Source organism: Phaenicophaeus curvirostris, chromosome 1 (assembly GCF_032191515.1).
Source record: "Phaenicophaeus curvirostris isolate KB17595 chromosome 1, BPBGC_Pcur_1.0, whole genome shotgun sequence".
Taxonomy (NCBI): domain Eukaryota; kingdom Metazoa; phylum Chordata; class Aves; order Cuculiformes; family Cuculidae; genus Phaenicophaeus; species Phaenicophaeus curvirostris.
This window is the reverse complement of record NC_091392.1, coordinates 145,144,447-145,168,539: the sequence shown is the minus strand read 5'-3', so window position 1 is coordinate 145,168,539 and position 24,093 is coordinate 145,144,447. Positions and strand designations below refer to the sequence as shown.

General features: G+C 37.8%; 1 protein-coding gene across 2 annotated transcripts in view; it reads right to left on the bottom strand.

The window, feature by feature from the left end:
* The window catches only part of GCC2 (GRIP and coiled-coil domain containing 2), a 33,863-nt gene extending 12,249 nt beyond the window's left edge, over nucleotides 1–21,614 (bottom strand). For both annotated transcript variants that reach the window (XM_069877319.1, XM_069877326.1), the window contains exons 1-17: nucleotides 21,542–21,614; nucleotides 17,641–17,703; nucleotides 16,889–16,973; nucleotides 15,680–15,747; nucleotides 14,764–14,868; nucleotides 11,496–13,985; nucleotides 10,745–10,814; nucleotides 9,623–9,723; nucleotides 9,444–9,542; nucleotides 7,178–7,297; nucleotides 5,607–5,771; nucleotides 5,167–5,271; nucleotides 4,427–4,589; nucleotides 3,795–3,895; nucleotides 3,590–3,667; nucleotides 2,761–2,898; nucleotides 5–126 (exon numbers count right to left, since the gene is read on the bottom strand). In XM_069877319.1, the coding sequence (XP_069733420.1) occupies nucleotides 5–126; nucleotides 2,761–2,898; nucleotides 3,590–3,667; nucleotides 3,795–3,895; nucleotides 4,427–4,589; nucleotides 5,167–5,271; nucleotides 5,607–5,771; nucleotides 7,178–7,297; nucleotides 9,444–9,542; nucleotides 9,623–9,723; nucleotides 10,745–10,814; nucleotides 11,496–13,985; nucleotides 14,764–14,868; nucleotides 15,680–15,747; nucleotides 16,889–16,973; nucleotides 17,641–17,703; nucleotides 21,542–21,547 (4,079 nt within the window). In that variant the 5' untranslated portion in view covers nucleotides 21,548–21,614. The remainder of the gene's footprint in view (nucleotides 1–4; nucleotides 127–2,760; nucleotides 2,899–3,589; nucleotides 3,668–3,794; nucleotides 3,896–4,426; nucleotides 4,590–5,166; nucleotides 5,272–5,606; nucleotides 5,772–7,177; nucleotides 7,298–9,443; nucleotides 9,543–9,622; nucleotides 9,724–10,744; nucleotides 10,815–11,495; nucleotides 13,986–14,763; nucleotides 14,869–15,679; nucleotides 15,748–16,888; nucleotides 16,974–17,640; nucleotides 17,704–21,541) is intronic.
* Nucleotides 21,615–24,093: the final 2,479 nt, after the last annotated feature.

Below are 24,093 nucleotides of genomic sequence, written 5' to 3'. Positions count from 1 at the left end.
TTACCTTTCTTGCTTGGCTCCCTCAGATTCTGCCTGAGAAGCAGATTTATTCTTTTGCTGTTTTAGAACATTATGAACACGGACTTTGTAGCTCTCAAATTCAGATGTAACAGATGCTTGTTCAGCCTACCATACAAAAAATACACCCTTAGTAAGTTCTGTTATTGACTATCGCTCCCTTATTTCTATAAAATAAAATGCATTTTACATTCTAAAAAAGACCACCTGTTGCATTTTCTTTTAAATGGATAATTAAAACTGTCACTACCGTAACAGATCATGTTTTTTTAGAATTTAACATCTTATGATATTCAATTGACCTTTAAAAAAGAAACACTGATATTCAACATAACAGTATTAAAGAGAAGAAAGAATACTTGCAAATTCAAAAATTACATTCAACAGATTCACAAGCAAGGGTTGAGATCAGCCCTGTGGAGAAGGACTTGGGGTGCTGGTTGATGAGAAGTTTGACATGAGCCGGCAGTGTGTGCTTGCAGCCCAGAAGACCAGCTGTATCCTAGGCTGCATCAAAAGAAGCATGGCCAGCAGGTCGAGGGAGGTGATTCTGCCCCTCTATTACTCTCTTGTGAGACCTCATCTGGACTACTGTGCCCAGTTCTGGAATCCTCAACATAAGAAGGATGTGGAGCTGTTGGAATGAGTCCAGAGGAGGGCTACAAGGATGATTAGAAGGCTGGACCACTTCCCATAGGAGGACAGGCTAAGAGAGTTGGGCTTGTTCAGCCTGGAGAAGAGAAGGCTCTGAGGAGATCTTATAGTGACCTTCCAGTATCTGGAAAAGAGCCTACAAGAAAGCTGGAGAGGGACTATTCATAAAGGCTTGTGGTGATAGGACAAGGGGGAATGGACATAAACTGGAGAGGGGCAGATTTAGACTAGACCTTAGGAAGAATTTCTTCACCACGAGAGTGGTGAGACACTGGCACAGGTTGCCCAGGGAAGTTGGGGCTGTCCCATCCCTGGAGGTGTTCAAGGCCAGGTTGGATGGGGCCTTGGGTAACCTGATCTAGTTGGGCGTCCCTGCCCATGGCAGGGTGGTTGGAACTAGATGACCTTTAAGATCCTCCTTTTATGATTCTAACAGCATTTAATGAAGGCAAAAGGTGAAGAAAAAAAAAAAAGATGGTTCTGTTTTCCTTTTATGCTATTCAGGTGATAAAAATCTAATACGCCTTAAAGTTAAGCATGATTTTGAGGCATTAAGTCAGGCTTGTAACGGTAACACGCAGCATGAGATATAACATTCTAGTTGATAGTAAGGGTGTTCTGTCTGTCTTCTCTTCTAAATTCAGATGATACATGATTTTCTGTGCACATACAGAATGCTACCACACAACATAGCTTCATCCTTGACTGGACACCATCACTGTACATCAGCACTATTCCCATTCTTCAAACACGTACATTGTATATTATTCTAAGAAAACACAGATGCAGGTTTTCTTAGGAGGAGCTCATAGATTCATTAGATATCCTTCAGATGACAAAGATACTCTCATCTGCAAGAGGATTATTTTGGAAAGTTTTCCCTCAGCTGAACTGGTGAGTGAAATTCCACAGCGTTGACCCTGACTAGTCACTGCTCCAGCTTTCCTGGAGTCTAAGATTTGCAGGCATCCTTGTTAAATTAATCCTTCTTTTTTCTTCAAGTCAAACTAAGTGAACTAGAACATTCTTAAGTCCTCAGATACACAGACTTAAATGTCAGCATGGCTTTGGACTTCTAACTTACTACATGCTTCGGTGTCTGCCTTTCCTTTAGACAGAATTTTCCTTTGTTAAAGACCTTATTATAATATCTACGTTTTCAATGCAGGGCACCTAAAGAGGAAGGCTAATCATCCAACAGCTTCAAGCCATGTTATCATGGAAGATATTATTGGTTTCACAATGTCAAGGAGGAAGACACCATGGATAAGTACTGAAGTCCTCAGGAATGCACTTTTATAACGTAATGAGGAATGCACTTTTATAACCATGATCCGTATCTACCAGTATGTCTCAGACAAGCTCCTGTAGCAGCAATCGCAAAATCTCCCCATTACAGTTCACCTTTTTAAAACTTAGAAGCTTTTCAAGAGGCTGTGTTCAACTGTTACTTATCTGCAGGATGCATACCCATCACACAATTCTGATCAGATTCTGAATCGGTCTCCAATGCAAACACTTGATTCCAGGAACATCTAACACAGTTTCATACAGACATAATAACAGAAGCAATAAACACCTCAGCAATTGTGTCAGGTTCATAAGTACCTCAGCTGCCAACTAAGAAGCTGTTCATATAGCATTATATTAAAAGGTACTTGCAAATATGCATTTTAAGTGGTTTTTTTAAAAGTGGTTTCTATGTTAACTTGTTTTATATGGAGCAAATTATATTCCATTTTTTTGTTTGTTCTTCTACTCTTTGCTTTAAAAACTTCTCTTTTCCCCACAGTGTTTACTTGGTGATCATCTTAAACTCTGACTTTCCACTACCACTACAAGGTTTTGCCAACTGGAAATATGACAGCACGGTCCAGATATTCCACCTTAAGTGATACATGACAGTAGGACAGTTTGGCTTGTCCTCTATACCACCACTCAGACATATTAACCACTGGGATACCTCAGAATTCTTAAGAGACAAAAAGAAAAAAAATGAAAGACCTGCAAAATATTTTTAGAGAAGCACACAGAGTGCAGTAAATCTCCCTTCTAAAGTCTCTGACATGAATTCTTTCACTAGAGTACCTGAGCTGCTCTGCACTCCTCTTGCAAAGCTGCAATTTTTTGCTGATAAGCACTCAATGTACGCTGGTGTTGCTCTGAAGAAGTTCGCAGGTGTTCCTGAACTTTATGCTTTTCTGATGTTAGTACAGCCACTTGAATCTGAAAAAATCAGTTGAAAACTTCACTATGACAAAATTTTTACTTCCTTTTTCAAGGGCACATGCTACAGAGAACACAGGATTCTACCAGTTATTCCTACACAGAACTGGTGAATATAAAATTAAGAACCCAACAGAAATAGAATAAAGAATAGACATTAGTTATCATATACTTAATTAAAAAAAATGACTGCTTTTAAAGAGAGAATTGAAGATAAAATTACAGTAGTGGAGTGGCAGCATTTAAGAAAGCCAATCCCTATCTCTTACTTTCTGATACCTTTCATTACATTCAATTCCTATGCTGTTCAATCAACCAAATTTATACAGATGGATGATGATTAAAACTTCTGCTGAAAATGTTGTGTTCTTTTGTTTCTAAACTGAGTAACTTCAATTTTAAAAGAAATTATTTTAAAACATATCCCAGTTACAAGCTTCAAACTACTCTCTTTTGGTGGAAAGGGGAAGGAAAGGAGGAACAAGAAAGAGTAAACCTATTGGAAGAACATCACAGGGGAAATATTTGGGGAAAGCAGCAAACAGACAAAACTCATTTAAGAAAAAGAACCAGTAACCTAGTGGTAAAAATAACATCTTTTCATCCTTCAGCCTATATTCTGTTCACCCACCACCAATCATACCCTCACTGCTTAAATAAGAAACCTCAAACTAACAAAGAAGTGTCTTGCCTTATAGGCTTCTACTTGTTGTTGACTGGCTTCCAGTTCCCCTTTTAATGATGCCTGCAACATCAGGTGGTCATTCTCCTGCATGATAAAATTATCTTGTTATTGAAAAACTTCAAACTTCAGCAACTTAATAATTCAGCTACCAAACTGCTTTTTATTAGTTGGTTTAAAAGTGGAATACATAATCATTAATATCTGGACTTACGGCTTGTTTTGAATCGGCCAGTTCTTTTTTTGTTTTCACCAGGAGCTGTTTTATCTTGGCATTTCTTTCCTCATCCTGTTGCATCGTTGACTGAAGTGACTCTAATGAAGAAAACAGCAAAAGAAACTTCCCCTCTTGTATTTACTTAAGAATATTGGAAAAAATATACTTAAGCAAATTCTGACAGATTTCTTAAGAGTTGCAAATAAGTAGTTTATAGTAAGTTTAGTATCCTGTTTCCAAGTATCACAAAGATCTTGAAATAAATGAAGCTGGTTTAAGACTTACATTTATGGATAGGAAGAAATGATTTTTTTAACCACATACTAACTAGTAAAAGTTTTATGAGTGTTGTATGTCAGAATGAAAACCCCTGTCAGTCACCAACTTTCAGAACTTATGATTAACTTAGTCAGGTGAGAAACAAGAGTTTATCAGCTAGACAATTTGGCTTTTATTTGCTGAATACTAGTAAAGCTTCTTTTATGGAAAAGTAATTTTGACTATGTAACTGTTTAGTACTCCCTGCAAACCTTACTCTCACTTTCCAACTTGAGAAGTTATTTCTGCATTGTATTTTTTACCATTACTAAATACACCATAGTGACTCTTGCTGTTTAGAGTTTACTCACTTATTTCTTCCTGTAGGGTTTCTTGCTTCTGTTTCTGAATCCCCGTCTCTTGCTCGAGATCTTCTATTCTGCTGTCTTTATCAGTAATCTTCTGGTTAAGTTCTTTTACTAGCCTTTCATAATCAGCTATTTCCATATCCATCAGTGTACTCTTCTGAGCATCCTGCAAGTTGCACACAATGAAGCTATCTTGGCTGCTAATAACTCTTAAAAAATATATATATATTTAAAAAACTATATTGTCCATCTAAGAAAAACTTTTTAACTATCCAGGTCCACAAACAACATCCATCCATCACATTTACATATCCTCAGTAAATACACTGTATGCAAACAAGAACCAGAACTTTTGAAAAACCTGTTGCCTAGTTTTAACAGTTTTACTAGTAGGTATTTTGCAGATATTAGTTTCTATCATCTTCAGTTCTTACAATGGGCACCTTCTGAGTAGTGCACCATACAAGTACTCCAGACTTCTGAGTTCTATTCCTATTTCTACTCATGACAGCTCACATACCGGAAGCTAAAATAAGCAATCAAACAAAAATAATAAAAGCCCCCAAACCCAGAAGTACACATCAGCTCTCCAAACACAAACAAGGGCTAAAAGCCTTCACGTTTTCCCATTTGCAAACTTCAGGGTTTAAAATCCTCAGAACAGAAAGGGAAGCATTTAACACAGCAAGATGGGCCAAAATCTTTGATAGTTTATTAAGCACTAACATGAACAGCAACAATACCTTTCTGGCCAGTTCTAGTTCTTGCATAGTTTTCTGCAGATGTTTCTTTTCCTTCTGAAGTTGCGTCTGAAGCTCCTCCATTTCTCGGAGAGTGCCACTATGTTCCTGAAATTTACATACTTCTCAATTAGGCAGTCCAACTTCAAAATACATGTCAGTATCCATGTACACTTAAACACAGACTTAGGTTGTACAAAGATATTTGATTCCTTTTTTCAGGAAATCACTGGGAGATGAAGAGAAACCCAGAAGATTACTAAGTGTAAGCGACAGCCTTAAAGTTATATCAACGAACAGACCAAGCTTTCAAAAAAGATCGAGTCAAGTAACAAGATGAAGTACGGAACTTGTTCTATAAAGACATTTTACAAATGTCTAATACAAGCCACATCCAGTGAAAGTAATGCTTCAGCCCATTCACCATTTCTACAGATTATTACCTTTGTCTTCTGTTCTTTCAGAAGCTTTTCAGTTTCTAGTTCTTTGTCAGCCTTTGCCTTGGCTCTTTGTATCTCCAGTATCTGAGCTTCCAGCAGCTTAGCATTATGTTGCAGTGTTTCAACACGAGCCAGGAGGTCTTCGTTAAGAGACTGTAACTGATCATGCTGAAATGATCAGAGTGGAAAGATAAAAACATAAGCTGAATTTGCATGCAACTTTGTCAGACAAGATACCGTCTATATTTTAAAAACAATCACTGATTTCTACCCAATTCCCTTACAAACAGCACTCCTACAGATGATTTTTGTCCATCTTAATTTTTTAAACCAGATTGAGAAATAGGCTAAAGTAGAGTCACTAGCACAATTTGATTATTTTGTTCAGTTCATCTGCCCAGCTTTCTCTAAGACGATTAGAATGACAAGAAAGATGGAAACACAAGTTCCAACATTTATGCTTTCTGCAAGAATCACTTTCCGCCCATAATAATATGCAGCATTCAAGCACTTATTGCCCCACTTCAAATACAGTTCCTCTATTTAATGATCATACTACTAATTCCCCAAAAAGATGGGCAGCACAGCCAAGCCTTCAATGAGATCTTATCAGGACAGTATAAGAACTCCTCCTGTATTTGGGCTATTTTTGCAATGATTTTAACAGATTTAAATTTTGATGCCTTCAATGTTTTATCTTGGTCTCTGTTAGGCAGATTAAGAATGAAGTATATGTGAAAGAAGCTGCCAATTACCTAAACAGTGTTTTTATTTACAGACTACTTCATAACAAACTTGAAAAGTTCAATGCCTGCATAATCAGCAGAAAACATGCTATAGTTGCCATCTACCTACGCTATTCGTGACTAGCTTTCATTTATAAGGCAACAGTGGGCTAGATGGATTTTCAGTATAATTATGTATGGGGCCTGGGAATTTAAATCCTAAACCGCAAATCCATTGCAGTCAGCTTTGCAAAGAAGTGTCTCACAGCTGCTTAATTACCATCTCAGAATTTTCTGAATGCCATGATAGTACTCTATAATGCATCTTGAAGTCTCAGACTTGTGAAAGATGGAAAAAATCCCCTTATTTATTTAGTATGTTTAAGCACTCCGTTGATTAAATAATAAAACCACACTTTGTGTAAGAAATAGAAGAAAAAAAAGGTAACAGTTAAAGGTTACTGTACTTCAAGAGAAGCATAGGTGTGAAATCAGAGAACCAGTGCAAGTTTGACGCTTTGTTTTCAAATCTGCTACTTGCAACAGAGTTGTATGTCCAAACCAAGCCAGAGGTGATCATCTGTTCTTTTCTGTGAGTTGACCTAGGGTAAATTACATCTCTTCTACTGAAATATATCTAGAATATTGGGCTTTTAACTTCGTCACAGCCCAGATAAGACATCAAATGTTGAAAAAAACCCCAACCCTTTTAATTTCAAGTCACTATTCAAAATGTACTCAGGTTATGAAACTGTATAAAGTGACAATTGATTAAGAAAACTTACACTCAATAGGTAAAATAATTTTTACTCTAATTATTGATAGAGCAGACATACACATAGAACTGACCTCCTGGGATGACACCTGTAGCTGTCTTGTGAGGTCATCTATTTGACGTTCAAGACTATTTGCTCTCCCTTTTTCCAAATCCAGCTGTTCTCCTTGCTTATCATATTCCATCAAAAGATTCTTATCAGAGACAAACACAAAACTATCATTGTTTATAATTTACATTGCATATGCACATTCTATACTTCAGACGCTTACTTATCTTACTAATATTTCAGCATATGAGTTCATTTACTGTAACATCAGAAAAATCAAAATGGAATTCAAGACATTGTTCCACTACAGGCTGGAAGAAACCCTTTTCAATTAATGAAATTCTAGAATAATCCTGGTTGTAAGAGACCTCAGGTGGTCTACATTCAACCTCCTGCTTAAAGCAGGGTCAGCAGTGAGATCAGACCAGGCCTCTGGGCCACCTGTTGCAAAGTTCAGCCACTCTCACAGGGCAAAAATGTTTATCCATGTATCCAGTTGCAATCTCTCATTTCAATTTAGGACTACTGTCTCCCATCCTGCATCTGGTTGTTTCCTTGATCGGGTCTTTATAGGCACCGAAAGGCTGTTATTGGGTCCCTTTGAAGTCCTTCCCACACTAAGCAACTTCTCAGCCTTGTGAATCACTTATTCCAGTCCCTTAGCCATCCCAGTGACCCTCCACTGAAATCACTTCAGGTTATCAATGTCTTCCTTGTATTTGGGGGCAAGAGTTGGGACAAGACAGGCTGCAATACTCTCAAGGATGTCAGAATTATTTTACATGGGAAAAGGCCTTTAAGACTGTCAAGTCTAACCCTTAACCTAACGCTACTAAGCCCACCACTAAACTGAGTCCCTACACACCACATCTACAAGCCTTTTAAATACATCCAGGGATGGTGACTCCATCACTTCATAAGCCTGTTCCAATGCTTGACAACCCATTCAGTGAAGAAATTTTTCCTAATATCCAATCTAAACCTTCCCTGGTGCAGCCTGAATTCATTTCCTTTCATCCTATAGCTTGTTTCTTGAGGGAAGAGACCAACACACTTCACTACAACCTCCTTTCAAATAGCTGTAGAGAATGATGAAGTCTACCCTCAGCCTCCTCTTCTGCAGGTTAAACAAGCTCAGTTCCTCCAGCTGCTCCTCATAAGAACTGTGCTCCCAGACCCTTCACCTTCAAAGGAGTGCTCACTGAAGAGAGGTGGTGACTTCCCTTGACCTAATAGCTGTACTGCTGTTATTGCAGCTCAGGATGCTGCGGCCACCTTTGGCACCAGAGCAGATTTTTCTCATTTTCACTGCCAACCAACATCCTGAAATTCTTTCCAGCAGCCACATGGTCCCCAGCTTGTATCAAAGAGTTCCTCTCTCCCATGTGAAGAACTTTGCATCTGTTTTTGTTGAACTTCAAAAGGTTTCTGTCAGCCAATTCCTCACACTTCTTTAGGTCTCTGAATGGCAGCCCTGCACTCAAGGCTATTGACTCTTTCAGTCAGGAATAGTCTGAGATCTTGACGAATGTGTACTCCTCCATCGCCTTCTCCAGGTCATTGTTAAACACGACAGGTCCCAGCACAGATCCCTTTGGTACCCCATTTATTATTGGCACCTTGCATAAGCCATTAATTGCTACTCTCTGAGCCAAACCATGCAACTATTTATTTTTAAGTACTCATCCAGTTTCCTTTAATTCCCATTTAGATTGTAACATCTTAGCGCTGATACGAGAATGCAGTGAGAGCATGAAGAGCCTTCTTAACGTCAAGATAAGTGATGTCCACTGTTCTCTCACTCACAACTCCAACTGCTTTATCATAGCAGGCAATAAGATTAATCAGACACAATTTACTCTTTGTGAATCAATGCTGACTGTGCCCAGTCACCTGCTTTGGCTTCATGTACCCAGAGATGTGTTCTAAGAGGACTCACTCACAGGAAATCATTAGTTTATGTCTTTACCACTTAAGGACTGTCTAAATGATCCTCAATTTAATGTACTTTGAAGAATTCCTAAGGGTTTACATTTTGCCCCAGCAACACATTGCTCGATACATATGATGCTAGATTTAAAAGGTTTAAAAATACCACCCAGCAGAAATGAAGTGCCTTATTTTCTTCTGACAGCACTGTTACATTTCTTGATTTAGGTACTTAACTGCACTAACATAAATTTCTTTTGTCAAACATACTCCTGTAAATAAATAGCAATATATATTCAGACTACTCTTCAAAAGCTGTATTTTCTGACAGTTAACTTTTGTAAATATAGTACTATTCTTACCTTATAGCTTTCAGCTCCTTGAATAACATCTTTCATTGAAGCAGACAACTGATCTTTCTCTGATCGAACCAAATCCAATTCTTCCCTCAGAGTCTGCATCTTATGACAAAGAAGTTTGTGTCATTAAAACAGAACCCCACATGCAGAATGTTGTTCATATTAAGAAACAGTCAGGGTACCTCTTTTCGGCTGGCATCTAATTCTTTCTTTGCTTTCACAGCAACAATCTTAATTTTATTTAGCTTCTCCCCTTTTTCTGCAGATTCTTTTTCCAGCCTTCCTAAAAAAAATTAACAAGAAAGTGAAATAATATGCCTTCCCTCTCCACCAATAAATGAAATGAAATTCAATTAGAACACAAATAGAATCATAGAATGCTTTGGGTTGGAAGGGACATTTACAAGGCATCTACTCCACCCAAGCAGGAGTAGGGACATTTTAACTTGATCACGTTCCTCAGAGCATCATTGACTGTTTCCAGGGATAGAGCCTCCACTACTTCCCTGGATAACCTGTTCCAGTGCTTCACTACACTCATTGTATAAAAATTTCTTCCTTATATCCAGTCTAAATCTACCCTCCCTTTGTTTAAAACCATTACTACCTGTCATCTCAGAACAGGTCTTGCTAAAAAGTCTGTGTCCACCTTTCCTATAGGCCCCCTTAAAGTACCAGCAGGCTGCTATGAAGTCTCCCTGCAGCCTTCTGTTCTCCAGGCTGAACAACCCCAATAACAGAATGTCTTTAAAACAAAAAAAAATATAATCCAGGGGGACATGTTAAAATGTTTCATTCAATTAAGCATTTAAATTTAATTTGAAGCTAGAACATCCAGCTGCACAGACAGCTTATGGACCATCTTTCCCTGTTTCAGAGTCCTCCATCACAGTTAATGTTAAAAGCCGTATTTCTGTCTACTCCTACATACACCTGCAAAAACTTGTCTGCAACGAGGCAACAGCGGTTTTGGCAAAGTATTGCTTTCTTCTCCTCTTGGCAGCCTTGGGGATCCTTATTTACAAAATTATTGCCCATATTTTAAAAATAAAGTTGAAATCCACTACACTGCTTATAGCCAAATGTACACAAGAAGAAAAAACTTTAAGAAAGATCAAATGATAACCAATTTAAGATTGCTAACAGTATTTTAAATCCTTAATGGGAGGAATATTGTAGGAAGTTGCATGCTTCCTCATCTTAATTGGCTTGTAGGAAATATGGGATAACTATGCAGAGAAAGAAAAACTAACAATCCAAAAACTCCAAACAGTTTACATAAAGGAGAACAGCAAGAAATATACCAATTTTTTCTTGAAGATCTGCTACTGAAGATTCTTGATCAGTTTTCTCAGTCAATGTCTCCATTAAATTCTGTAGTATAAACAAAGATATAAAAGGAATTACAAAAATCTGTGATATCTGTTTTCCTCCTAACAAGCCACCAGAAATTTCAGCTACAGCTGGACTATGTCTACATTCTTCCTACCAAGTCTTTATGTGCAGTTTCATATTAGCTTGGTAACTGAAAAGCATACTTATGTTGAAAGGAAAACATTCTGACCTTTTAATAGCTGCTTTCTATCCTGTCCAAGGACAAAAAATGAGAGACAGTTAGTTCTGCAGCTGTCAGTTTTACATAATCATCAATTCCCTGGATATGAAGTTAGAAGTAGCTAATGCAGATCAAGCAGGAATTTTGTTTGAGATGGAGATCATAGAAAGTTAGAGCTGAAAGATCATGAGGTCAATTAATCCACCTAGTTAAATTATAGCTCTCAGTTTGAGGGCTACCGATAGGAAGAGAGGTTAAAAAGCACAAGCACCTTTGGTCAGAATGGCACTATGACTGATTTTGTTTGCATGTTTCTTTCCCTGGGGGGAGGGGATTCTGAGGTGTTAGGAAGCTCAGAAACATGTGCTTTCTAGAAGGGAAACTCACTTTGAGGCGAAGTGGAGAAAAAAAAAAAAAAGAGAGAATTGAAAGTATTTTTTGAACCTTAATTCTGAAGACTTTAGAGGTTTAGTCTGTATACTTCAATAACAAAATATAACCTTTAGTGAACTCAGTTCGTCTTTCACATTTCTAAGTTCAGTTTCCTTTTGTTCCAGGACGAAATTTAAGTTGTCTTGTTTTTCTAATCCTTTTTGCTGTTCTTGTAATTGGCTTTCATAAAAAGCAAGTTTTTGAGTGATCTTTTCAATATTAGCTAACAGATCTTGATTTTCAGTCCTTGTTTTTTCACTGGCATTCTTCAGCTCCAGGACATCACGTTGAAGTGCTTCTTTTTCAGACAATGCTCCTTCCAATTCTTCTCTCAAGAGATCTTTTTCTTTTTCAAAATCCTGAATCAGGGATCTATGTTCTGTATCTTGAGCTGCATTTTCTTCCTCTAGTCTCTCTACTTCCCGCTGCAAATTAAGAACTTTCTCCTCATTCTGTAGAGCAATGCACTGCTCTTCTTTCATTTTTGCCCAGCATTCACTTGCAATTTGTAACAAGTTAAGAGAATCATACTCCTCATTAGAATCCAAGATGCTGGACCCTACTTGCTGAAGCAAGTGGTACAGCTGAGTTCTCACAAGGGATCCATGCGCTTGTTCACTTTCGAGTAATGCTGACAGACGGTCTTTTTCTGCAATTATCATTTGTAGTTTCTTTTCTAAGTTTTCAGATTGCTCTTTCAACACCAACCAACCACCTTTTTCAGATGTAAACTTTTCCAGCTCTTCACCTAATCTCCCTTTTTCCTGAATGATTTTCTTATTTTCCTCACGAAGTCTATCTGCTTCAGTTGACAAATTCTCTTTTTCACGCACCAGACATTCAATGTTGTTTTCCAGTTGCTCTAGCATTCGAGCGTTTTCGATATTACCAGCTAAAGCTTCGTTCAGTCTCTCCGTTAATTCCTCCACCTTTTTCTTCAGGTCACTATTGCACTGGTTAGCAACATCTACTTCTTGCTGAAGTTCCTGAACTTTTCCTTGTTCTTGCTTGCACCTTTCCTGAAGGGTTTCTCTTTCTTCACTCAAGCATTTTGCTTCATTTGAAATATCCCTGTTTTGATCAGTAAGAGCAATGATATTCTCTTCCAGTTCTTTCATAGCAGTCTCTTTTTGGTTGATGGAGCTTTTTATTGTGTCATTCTCCTCCTGAAGATTAACAATTTTACATTTAAGTTCTTCTATCTCTAGTTGATTAGATGACAATTTTTCTGTTTCTTTCTGCAGGTGATTCACAGTTTCAAGAAGAGCATCCTTTTCATTGAAAGCAGCTCGGAGTTTCTGTTGCAGTTCACTGACGTCAGAAGCTTGCTGTTGTCTCATTGATTCAAACTCCTGGCTGATCTTTCCAGCAGATTCCCCTAGCTCAGTCTGTAGAGTTTCCATTGCTTCTCTCAGGCTGTTGTAATTAGACACTGCTTCTTCTTTCTCCTGAGTTAGCTTTTCAAGTTGTTCTCCAAGTTCCTGTATTTCAAAAACTAATGCCATCTTTTCTTTTTCAGAACCAGCTACTAAAGTTTCATTTAGTTCAGAAATTTCCCTCTGTTGCTGCTCTTTCAGAGTCCGAGTTTCTAACTGATGTGCTCTAACAGCGGTTTCATAGTGTTCTCTTGCCGCTTGAAGCTCTGATTTTAGTTTTTCAATTACACAACAGTAATCTTCTTTAGTCAGCTGCAATTCATTTATCTTAAAGTCCAAGTCTTCCCGCTCATGAAAGTACTCATCTTTAATGCAATGGATTTCCTCTTCCAGTTTTAGTTTAACATTACTCATGTAAGTCAACTCATCTTTTAATATGCTATGTTGGGACTGGAGCTCTTCTAAGCTATGCTCCAGGTGCCTAACCTTTTCTTCCATTTTTGCTTCTAAGCAAGATTCTTTTTGTGTATCTACAACATCTATGTTGCTTTCTACATTTTTATTTAAGACTTCTTTCAGCTGCTCCAACTCATAGTCACGCTGGTCAGCACAAGCACACATTTCATCCTTCACATTTTTCTCTTTTATTAAGCCTTCCTCTGCCAAATTGCGCTGTAACCAATTTATCTGATTTTGCTTTTCTTCATTTTCTTTAGAAGATATTTCAAGCTGACGCATCAACTCTGACACCTCTTCCTGATGGGCAACTTTCAATTTTTTAAGCTCTTCATTCAGATTATTGATTTCATTATAGTAACACTGAGAGTTGCTTTTAATAGTTTCTTGCAGATTTGTCACTTCTTTGGTTTTGTCTTCATTCACAGTTTCCAGCTGCTTGCTCAGACACAAAATTTGCCCCTCATAAGTAGATTTAATACTTTGGACATCATCTTGTAATCTTTTAACTTCCTTTTCACTATCACGAAGACATTCAATCTGTTCCAGCAGCCCCATTTGTTTCTTCACTTGTTCCTCTAATTCTATTTTCAGCTTTGTTAAGTCCTCATTGTATTTGCATTGTGCACTGGTTAATTCACTCTTCAGAGCTTCTATTTCTTTCACAGAGTCAATATTTGATTGGTCTAGTTGCTTCTGCAGTTCTTCCGTCTTAGCCACTGCAGTCTAAACAAACAAGCAATTTATTAAACACTGGTAATTTAGCACACAGAATTTCCAAATAAACTGTTCACAATAATGGATTAGAAAATTTAGGAGTCCTCAGTTTTAAAAATTGCTATGGTTTTTAAATATCTAACTATGTTAGGACAACTCAATCCAGAAGACACTGCAGAATACAAAAATGTTTGCAGAATGACAAAGGAAAACTAAGTCTTAAACCATGTTTACCAGCATAATTTCACAAAATGGTCATGATAGATTTCAGTTTTAGCAACCACTGTGATAATGTTTGAAATACCAAATTACTTTCAGTGCATAAAATTCAAGTATCTGGAATATAATAATGCTTATCAATTGCAAGAACCTCACTCTTCACTTTATATTAATACAGATTACTGCCATAATTTAGATGCCTTGGCTGACAGGCTCCTTCCTACGAATATCTGAATGTAAATGGAAAGACAGAGCTCATCGATTGAAGCCATCATTTATGTAGGCTACAAATGCACAGACTGAATTCTTTACAAACAGCTGTGGATCTAGCTGGTGCATACAAGAATTTTATAGTTATTATCAGTCCTTCAAAAAAATATAAATTAGTGGGTTCAGAGAAAATACACCTCAACACATGAAGCCTTTAGATTTTTCTTTTTTACATTAAAACAGAATACAAGCAAGTGAAGAAAAATATTAAAATGAAAATTAAATACCCAACAAGGAAAACTAGAAAAAAACAAAATTCTGAAAGAATTTAGTAATGTTCTATTGCTCATTTCAGTACCTCTGCTTCTTGCTTTCTTAGAGCATTTTCTTTTTTCAGAGCTAAGCACTGCTGCTGACTTTCAGCTTTTTCCAGAAGTACAACATCCAGTCTTTCCGTGAGAGCCTGTTTTAAGGGAGAAAGACCACCAGAAGCAGGATTTCTTAACAATGGAAGTCTGAATGATTCCTTGCAAACTCTAGAACTCATATCGGTCACAACTTTTTTTGTCAATTAAACAAAGCCTGGTTTTAAAAGTTACTTCCAGCCTAAATATGACAGATATGGAATAATTAAACTAAAACAATGATGTTGAGTAACAGATTCTGTTCAAAATCGTTATTTTTTATCAATAGGTGGCGTGGCAAAGGGGAGCTACCCTTCTGTAGAAATCTCCAACCAAATTATTAGAACAAGTTTTCCAGTTGATAAATTCCTCCTCACTGCTAATTTTCACTTTCACATGCAATCGATGACCCTTACGTTGAGAAAGACAGATATTCTTGACACTTAAAGAAAATTTCAGTTACTTTCTTAGAAGTATTTCTTGTGACAAGCAGCCTTAATTATATGTTTCTGATTTCATCAAATGACTATCTCAGAAGTTTTCCAAATGGCTCAAGTCTATTCATACCAGTCATTCTAAAATAAATAAAAGCCTGTTTAAACAGCTACACAAAGAAAAAGTCTTGCTGAGAAAACTGTAGTATTCTGTATAATTTGTCATGAAACTGACAGTATTTTCTGAAAAGTGGAGTAAGAATGTGGGGGAGGAAGAAAAAAGAGGGTTTAGGAAGTGTCTGGAATTCCTGAAAGTTGATTACATTGAATTTGCCTAACGTTTTCAAAGCTATTTACTATTTACCACAAATTATTTCTGTAGATCTACTTTAGCTAACATTATATACTGCTTAAGATATCCATTATAAATTCCTACCTGAATAATATCATCAGCTCCTCCAGCAGCTGCTTTAGATCTGAGTTCTTCGATCTCTTTCTCTAGTTCTGAAAAAGGAAGTATAGAAATTGCACAGCATGAATTGAGGCTCCATCACAGCAGCAACTTACTAGTAAAACCAGTGCTTAACAACATTTCTAATCAACTTGGAGATGTCTTTTACTTCGTCAATTTTTGTTTGCTACCAAGTGATAAGAAGGGCTAATAGAAGAAGAAACATTTCAGTACTACTTCTCCAGTCCTGATGTTAAATATAGTGTCCAAAGGAAACAAATATTCTTTGTTTGGGTGGAGTGATAACAGATAAAAACTCTTTTGATGACTGTCTCGCCTTCTATTTACTGTTCAATTTAAGCTGGAGAAAAGATATTAAATTCTCTAAAAATAGGCAGCAGGTAGGAGATGATGACTTTATAAATAAATAAAATAAATGAAATAAATAAAATGAAATAAATAAAATGAAATAAATAAAATGAAATAAATAAAATGAAATAAATAAAATGAAATAAATAAAATGAAATAAAAGCCTAGTATAGCCTATCCCTCTCCTTAACGTTTCACTGGTCAGTTACCAGAAGTCAGCATAACACAAACTCCAAATAAGGGGAAGTGACACCAGTCCAAGTAGTGGGTCACTGGAGGAAAAAGGACAGCAGAGAGAAGAGAGGCAGGACATCAGAGCACAGATTTACAAGGATACTTTTAGGTGGTTAACACAAAATTTTATTTGGTATATTTTACAATTTCTTGTTAAAGAATAAGTGATCAAACATAAAGTAGCTAACTATTTTAAAGAAACCATTTTACTCTACAACAGTACTAAGTATGCAAAAATATATCAGAAACTTCCATCCTCCCATTTGCTTCTGGAAAAGCAATAGGTATCCCTGCAATCAATTTGGGGAACACACAATGAAGGGTCCCACTTCAACTTTTCACAAGCTACATTGTTCCATCATGCCAGGCTGCCAGATTAAAATTACTTTAACACCTGACAAAAGCAATGCTTCTTTTTCTTCCCTTCCTTGCTCTAAAGACTTCAGTCCTTATCCTCCAACAGAAAATAGTGAAACTGCAGAAAAAGAAATCTAGGATATTTGCTTAGAATTTAAATTCACCTCGCAAAAATACACACTAATATTAATACCAAGTATTAAGATAGAAATTGTTCTCTTCCCAGTAAGGTACCTGTACATCTTGACTTTACTTTCTGTACAAGCATCACTTGCTTTTTTGCAAACTTGATGAGATCTTCTTTGGGCAATGTGTCCAGCTGCAAAAAAGTAAATATTAGACAAACCAGTTTCCTGTAACCCAGAGGTAAACAGAAAAAGGCATTTGAGCATTAGACTTACAAGAAGTTAAATTTTAGGTCAAGAAAACGTCTTACCACACATTTGCAAGAACAACAGCAGCACAAGTCAGCTGTTCTGTTATCCAATTCTGTTATTTTAAGTACAGTAACAGAAGCTACTTGTAATTCCGTACTTTTCTGAAATCATTCTATAGCACATAGCTGGACAGCATCAGTTACACAGGAAAACTCATTTGGGAAGGGTTGCAATTCAGTAACATAATTTGAACAGTGTTTAGCAAGTAACACGCTGACATAACATTGACATTGTTTAAATTTACTTCCAATATATGCAAAGAAGTCTGTGCACACTATGAAACAGACTACTGCCAAACTGGGACACTACTAATATTTTACCAAATAATACAACAGGAAGAGAATAAATCAATAAGAGATTTCTCCCCCCACCATGTTTTCCAAAACACCTTAGTCTAGTGTTCATACATACTTTTTTCAAGAAGTCCAGAAGACAGGAAATTATTTAAAAAGACCTTTGCGTTTTCCTGTTAGTCACAGCTTGTATGCCAGGCTAAAACCCTTTCAACTACTGCTATCCAAATATATTAGATTCGTGAGGACTGATTACCTTTGATTTGCCTGATCCTGGTGTGACAGAAGATGCCACCACCTCTTGCCCAGCATCTTGAACCTACAACAAAATAAAGCACAAACTGAATTTTTCAATGTAAGACTACCAACTAACTGAAAGTCTGCGAATACTGAGAATAACTGAATACAGTGAGAACTCAAGAAAAACACCTGAAAGTATATTTTTAGGACTAGTTAGAAGGATAACGGAAAAAAAATTGATAGAGATCTACCATGATTAGTACAATGCAACAGCATAATAGAAAACTCCTGATTTCCAAACCAGTATGATCTTATGATTCCATTGCTGAACTGACATCTAGAGTTGATAGACTAAAAGAAGTTACAAAAGCACGACTTACTACCTTGCTCTTAAAAGACTTGCTAAAAAAAAAAAAAAAAAGGTATAAATGAAAAAAACCACACTTGTAGAGTAGTAGTTAAATCAAACTTTGAAAACTTTTGAACCACATCTATCCCTCGACCATTTTTCTTTATTAAACATAGTGGTTATTGCTAAAATTGTTGGTTTCACAAATATATTTGAAAATACTCAGCAAAGCCAGCGATCTGAACAAAATATCTAAGTATAACCCTCCCTCACCCTGCTTAAAAAAAAAAACCAAACCAATAACAAAGCCTAAACACAACCTCCCTCCACAAAACCATGCTGCTCAGCACTAGAAGTGCTGGCCTGCCAAATGTACTTGAAAAGGCTCTGCAAATTCTGGGCTCCCTATTTCTAACATACATTCATAATGTCTTCTACCGCAAACTGCCACAGATCTCAACTGCGAGACTCTGTTACTTTACAGTGGTTTATAGGAGATATGTTTACTTACAGCCAGGAACATGAGTAAACATACGTATCTAAGATGAGGCAAAGGAGATACATTGAAGTGTCTGTTCCATTTAAGGGTAGCATTTTCAAGCTGTGACCTTTATCCTGCTTCTTCCTTCATACTGTCATATGCGTACGTGTGTATAAAAATCAAGGGGTGGATATATAAATATTTGTATTTTTATATATCTATGTGTTTGTGTGTGTGTTTATACACATGCATCTTCACTTTTATTTTGCTACTGTCTTTATTCTGACAACCCACCCCCACCTTACAGAAACTAATTAAAAACCAAACTGAATCTAAACACTACTTGAACAGAAAATCACTAATAATTTATATTGAACAGCTGTGCCAATATTAAGAAAGGTCATAGAAATATGAGTTCAAGTATAGACCAAGGACAAAGGCAGTTACAGTTAGCTCTCACTATATCACATGGGATAAAGTATTTTTGGGATGGAAATGGCCAACTTATTAGATAATAATGTGCCTGTTAAACATAAATACATAATTTAAAAAAGAGGTATAAACTTTAAGTTTCAGATTTTCTTGGTACACAAAACTGTCAACATTTACATTCTTAACATTTCAGCACTGCAATTAGCAAAACACTGTCACTACGAGCAGAATACTTACACAGTATAGCTGTGTACAGAAAATTGCATGCACTATTTAAAAAATGATTGCACATGTTCCTCCATGCTACAGTAAGGTCAGATGAATCCACACATTACTTTTAGTCTCCTTTAATCTAATATGCACACAGGCAGCATAACACACGCAGTTTTGCTGTTCTGGTAACAGAAATCCTAAGTAGCTTCCATATAATTTACTTGAATTATAAGGACAATGAGGAAGATGAGTTATTAAAAAACCTCAAACTTTTAATTGATTGGATGCATCAGAACTGCGTGCCGGCAGGCACTAAGTACACTTCTCAGCAAAACAATGAATCCTGCAAGGATTCTCCAGTTTCTATTCCACCATCCTGAAACCAGGTATGCTTCCATACTTTACTGATATATACACATATATATTTAAGTTTAAAGCCAACTCTATCTACACAAAGGTGTTCCCAGGCCACAGCTAAGCATGTTCTGTGTATTTTAATTGCTATGCACCCATTGCTTTTGCAATAGCTTAATATACTCTTAAAAAGCTTAACTGATGTACAAATGCAATGTATTATGCTTTGATGAGAACTGCGGCAGTAATGACCATTACAAACATTCATCTTCTGAGCAGTACGCAACTTTTAGACATCACCAGCTCTAACCATACCAAATCACATCAAAACACGTTTTGAGTGTGATCGCTTCAGCAAAGAGAGGCCCTGAACCTCTATTAGAACACATACAGCTCAGAAACTACCAGGAGTTAACATCACATACGAATTTTAAACTCTCCTACGTTGCCTTTAGATTTGCCTTGGTGTTTATGAAAGGCTACAGCAGACACACGCTTCAGTGGTATTGTTTGCTAGTGCTGGTGTTACATAGTTGTTGTGCTGTTACCACACCAGGTCACCTCAGCAAAAAAGGAATGCTTGTTCACCCGTTCGTACTTTAAAAGAGTAGCCACTCAATACATTCACTGTATGTCATCCGAGTGTTCCCTGCCCACGTCAGCACCAGCTGATCTCCTCCAGTTGATACAAGAAGTAATTACTAGTACAAGAAGTGGAATATTTTAAGCTAAAGCAGAGTCAAGTTTCATCTAAGCAGCTGTGTTTTTTGAAAGTTAGACAGAATGTCCCTCTGACAGCATCCTTCCCTTTAGACTGTTGTTTTCAGACACTGTTCATTCTTTGAAGATGATAACGCCTTGTGGGAGGTGTGATTTCTGCTGAACAGATGTCTCTTCTCCAGTTATCACCTGTTTGGAATTTCTCCCTATCTTAAAGGCAAGACCAAGCAGAGAGCTGGAGCCAGCTCCAAATTAACAAGAGTTTTGACTGTTGTTAAGTTTCATAATAACATTAAAATTAATCCTTGGAAAGTAATAGAATATGCATAAGATTTCTGGGGAAATTTCTCCATCTGCATGTAAATGGGAAATACATCCTGTAATCACCAGCTCCTGTCTCACTGCATGATTGATGGAAGATCACCCCCCCCACGTTGCCCAGGCCTGATGAAGGACGCTCCCTTCCTAAATCTCCAAAAGGAAGAAATAGGGAGGCAGGAAGGGAGGAAAAAATGAAACAGGGATGCAGGAAGGGGGAAAGAAAAGAAACAGGGAGGCAGGAAGGGTGGGAAGAAATGAAATAGGGAGGCAGGAAGGGAGGAAGAAATGAAATAGGGAGGCAGGAAGGGAGGAAGAAATGAAACAGGGAGGCAGGAAGGGAGGAAGAAATGAAACAGGGAGGCAGGAAGGGAGGAAGAAATGAAACAGGGAGGCAGGAAGAGAGGAAGAAATGAAATAGAGAGGCAGCAAGGGGGGAATAAACGAAACAGGGAGGCAGGAAGGGGGGAAGAAATGAAATAGAGAGGCAGCAAGGGGGGAAGAAACGAAATAGGGAGGCAGGAAGGGGGGAAGAAACAGGGAGGCAGGAAGGGGGGAAGAAACAGGGAGGCAGGAAGGGGGGAAGAAATAAAATAGGGAGGCAGCAAGGGGGGGAAGAAATAGGGAGGCAGGAAGAGGAGGGCAAAGGTGAAGGGGAAAAGGGGGTGAAATAGGGTAAAAAAGGAGGGGAAAAGTGGCTGCAAATGAAGCGAGGGGAAATAAGGGAGAAGGGGAGGAGGAAGGGAGAAGAAACAGGAAGGCAGGAAGAGGGGGGAAAGGGGAGGAAAGAGGGGACGGGGAAGGGGGAGGGAGAGGAAGAGAGAGGGAGTCAGGAAGTGGGGGGAAGAGAGAGGGAGGCAGGAAGGGCGGGGAAAGGTGAGGGGAAGAGGGGGGAGAAAACGGGGGGGGTGAAGGTGGGAGGGGGAGATGAGGGGGTAAGGGGAGAGGAAGGGGTGGAGGAAGGTGGGGACTACGCGCCCCCTCGCCCCGCGGTCGCGCGCCCGCCCCCGCCCCCCACGGCAGCCGCGGTAGCTCCGCGCCCCCGGTCACCTCCATGTCGGGCCGGGCCGGCGGCGGCGGGTGTCGGGGCGGGAGCCGCAGCCCCTCGGCAGCGCCGCCGCATCCTCCGCCGCTTCCGCCTCCGGCAGCCCCGCCCCCAGCGTTAACCCTGCCCGGGCCGGGCCGGCAGGCAGCGGCAGCACCGGGGAGCGGGGGTGGGGGTGGGGGGGGTGATGCAGGGAATCATAGAATCATAGAATAACCAGGTTGGAAGAGACCCACTGCATCATCGAGGCAGGGAACGTGTCGGGTGTCGGAAGGGTGTTAAGTGTCAGAAAAATATTAAGTGTTAGAAAAATACTAAACGTTAGAAAAAAATATTAGACGTTAGGAAAAAATATTAGCTATTAGAAAAAAAAATAGATATTAGAAAAAAAAGTTAGATATTAGAAGAATATTAAATGTTAGGGAAATATTAGGTAGTAGAAGATTATTGGGTGTTAAAGAATATCAGAAAAAATTAGGTGTTAGAAAAAATGAGGTGTAAGAAAATATTGGATGTTGTAGGAATATCAGATGTTAGAAAAAATATTAGACGTTAGAAAAAATATTAGATGTTAGAGAAATATTAGACTTTGGAGAAATATTAGATGTTAGAGGAAATATTGGACGTTAGAGAAATATTAGATGTTAAAGAATATTAGATGTTAGGAAAAATACTGGATGTTAGAAGAAATATTAGGTGTTAGAAAAAAATTACACATTACAAAATATTACATCTTGGAAAAAATATTGGGTATTAGAAGAATATTGAAGGTTAGAAAAGTATTAGATATTAGAAGATTATTAGATGGTAAAGAATACTAGAAAAAAATAGGTGTTAGAAAAAAATAGGTGTAAGAAAATATTGGATGTTAGAGGAATATTGGGTTTTAGAAAAAACAAAAAAATTAGAAAAAATAGAAAAACTTAAGAGAAATATTAGACATTAGAAAATATTAGACATTAAGGAAGTATTACTTATCAGAGAAATATTAGATGTTAGAAAAATATTGGATGTTAGAAAAAATATTAGAAGATTATTAGATGTTAAAGAATATTATGTCGTAGAAAAATACTAGATGTTAGAAGAAGTTAAATGTTAGAAAAATGTTGGACGTTAGAAAAAATATCAATGTTAGAAAAAGTATTAGATATTAGAAAATATTTCTTCACCACAAGAGTGGTGGAGCATTGGAATAGGCTGCCCTGGGAAGTGGTGGAGTCACCATCCCTGGAGGTGTTCAAAAAACATGTAGACGTGGCACTATGGAACATGGTTTATTAGGCATGGTGGTGTTTGGCTTATGGTTGGACTGGATGGTCTTAGAGGTCTTCTCCAACCTTAATGATTCTATGATTTGTTCCCCATCCCTGAAGGGCTCCTGAGGGTTAGATGCTGCTGCAAGGGCACCTTATGGTGCCGAGAGCCTGTTCTTGGGGAAGTCTGTCTGTCATTTTCTAGGATGAGAGGAGATAGCCTCAGGTTGCACCAGAGGAGTTTTAGACTGGACGTCAGGAAAAATTTATTCACTTAAGGGTTACTGGGCCCTAGAACAAGCTGCCCAGGGAGGTGGTGGAGTCACCATCCCTGGAGGCGTTTAAAAGAAGGGTAGAGGCGGTGCTCAGGGATATGGTTTAGCAGTGGACAGGTATGGTTGGACTTGATGATCTCAAAGGTCTTTTCCAACCAAACAATTCTATGATTCTCACCATAGGGGGTGTGTAAGGTGAAAAGCTATGTGCTCGCACAGGTACTTAAGGATTTAGGATCCTGTTTTTGAATATCTTGATGGAAGCACAGAATGATTGAGTTATTTATCAAACCTCAGCTGTGAAGGACTGTACCAGAGTGAATAACAGAAATAGGCATTAAGATTTGTAGCTATATTTTTTTTTTAAAACTAGGATCCATTTTAATACCCGTTTCTGCGTGTGTTTGAGGGCAGCAATACCTATTTTAAAGTGCACACTTTTTTTAATGTAATCATGCATGCACTTCGATAGCGCCTAAACTATTTTTGGCATTTTGTGATAAGTAACTGATTTTTAATAAGAAGTTGCCTGGGAGAAACAATTTAGGCATATTATTCTATTTACAGTTCACTGGATAATTATTGGATATCACTGAATAAATTATGGTGTCATGAGAGACTATCTATTATTTTAATAAAAAAGAGAGTCATGTTAGTCGAAATGCTGCTCTCAGAAGAGCAATTTGCATTTTCCCAAATGTGATTATTGTCATTCTTCTTTTAAAATTCAAATGACAGTAGTGACAAAAGGCAGTAAAGTTCTTCAACTATATGTCAGAAATTATTTCCTTGTTGTTTTTTTTACCTCCAATGCATTCATTGTACCTTACCTATATTTTTTGTATATTGTAATCTATGCAATACTCAACCACAGCAGGAGCATATGATTCCATGCTCTCATGGAAGTTGCTGGCAAGGAACAGATCTCCCTAACCAAACTGCAAGAAGCTGTTTTTCCATTACCTCAGTTATTATACCTTTTAAAAGCCCTAGAGGGCACTAAATGGATTAATTCTTTCTTTCTCCACT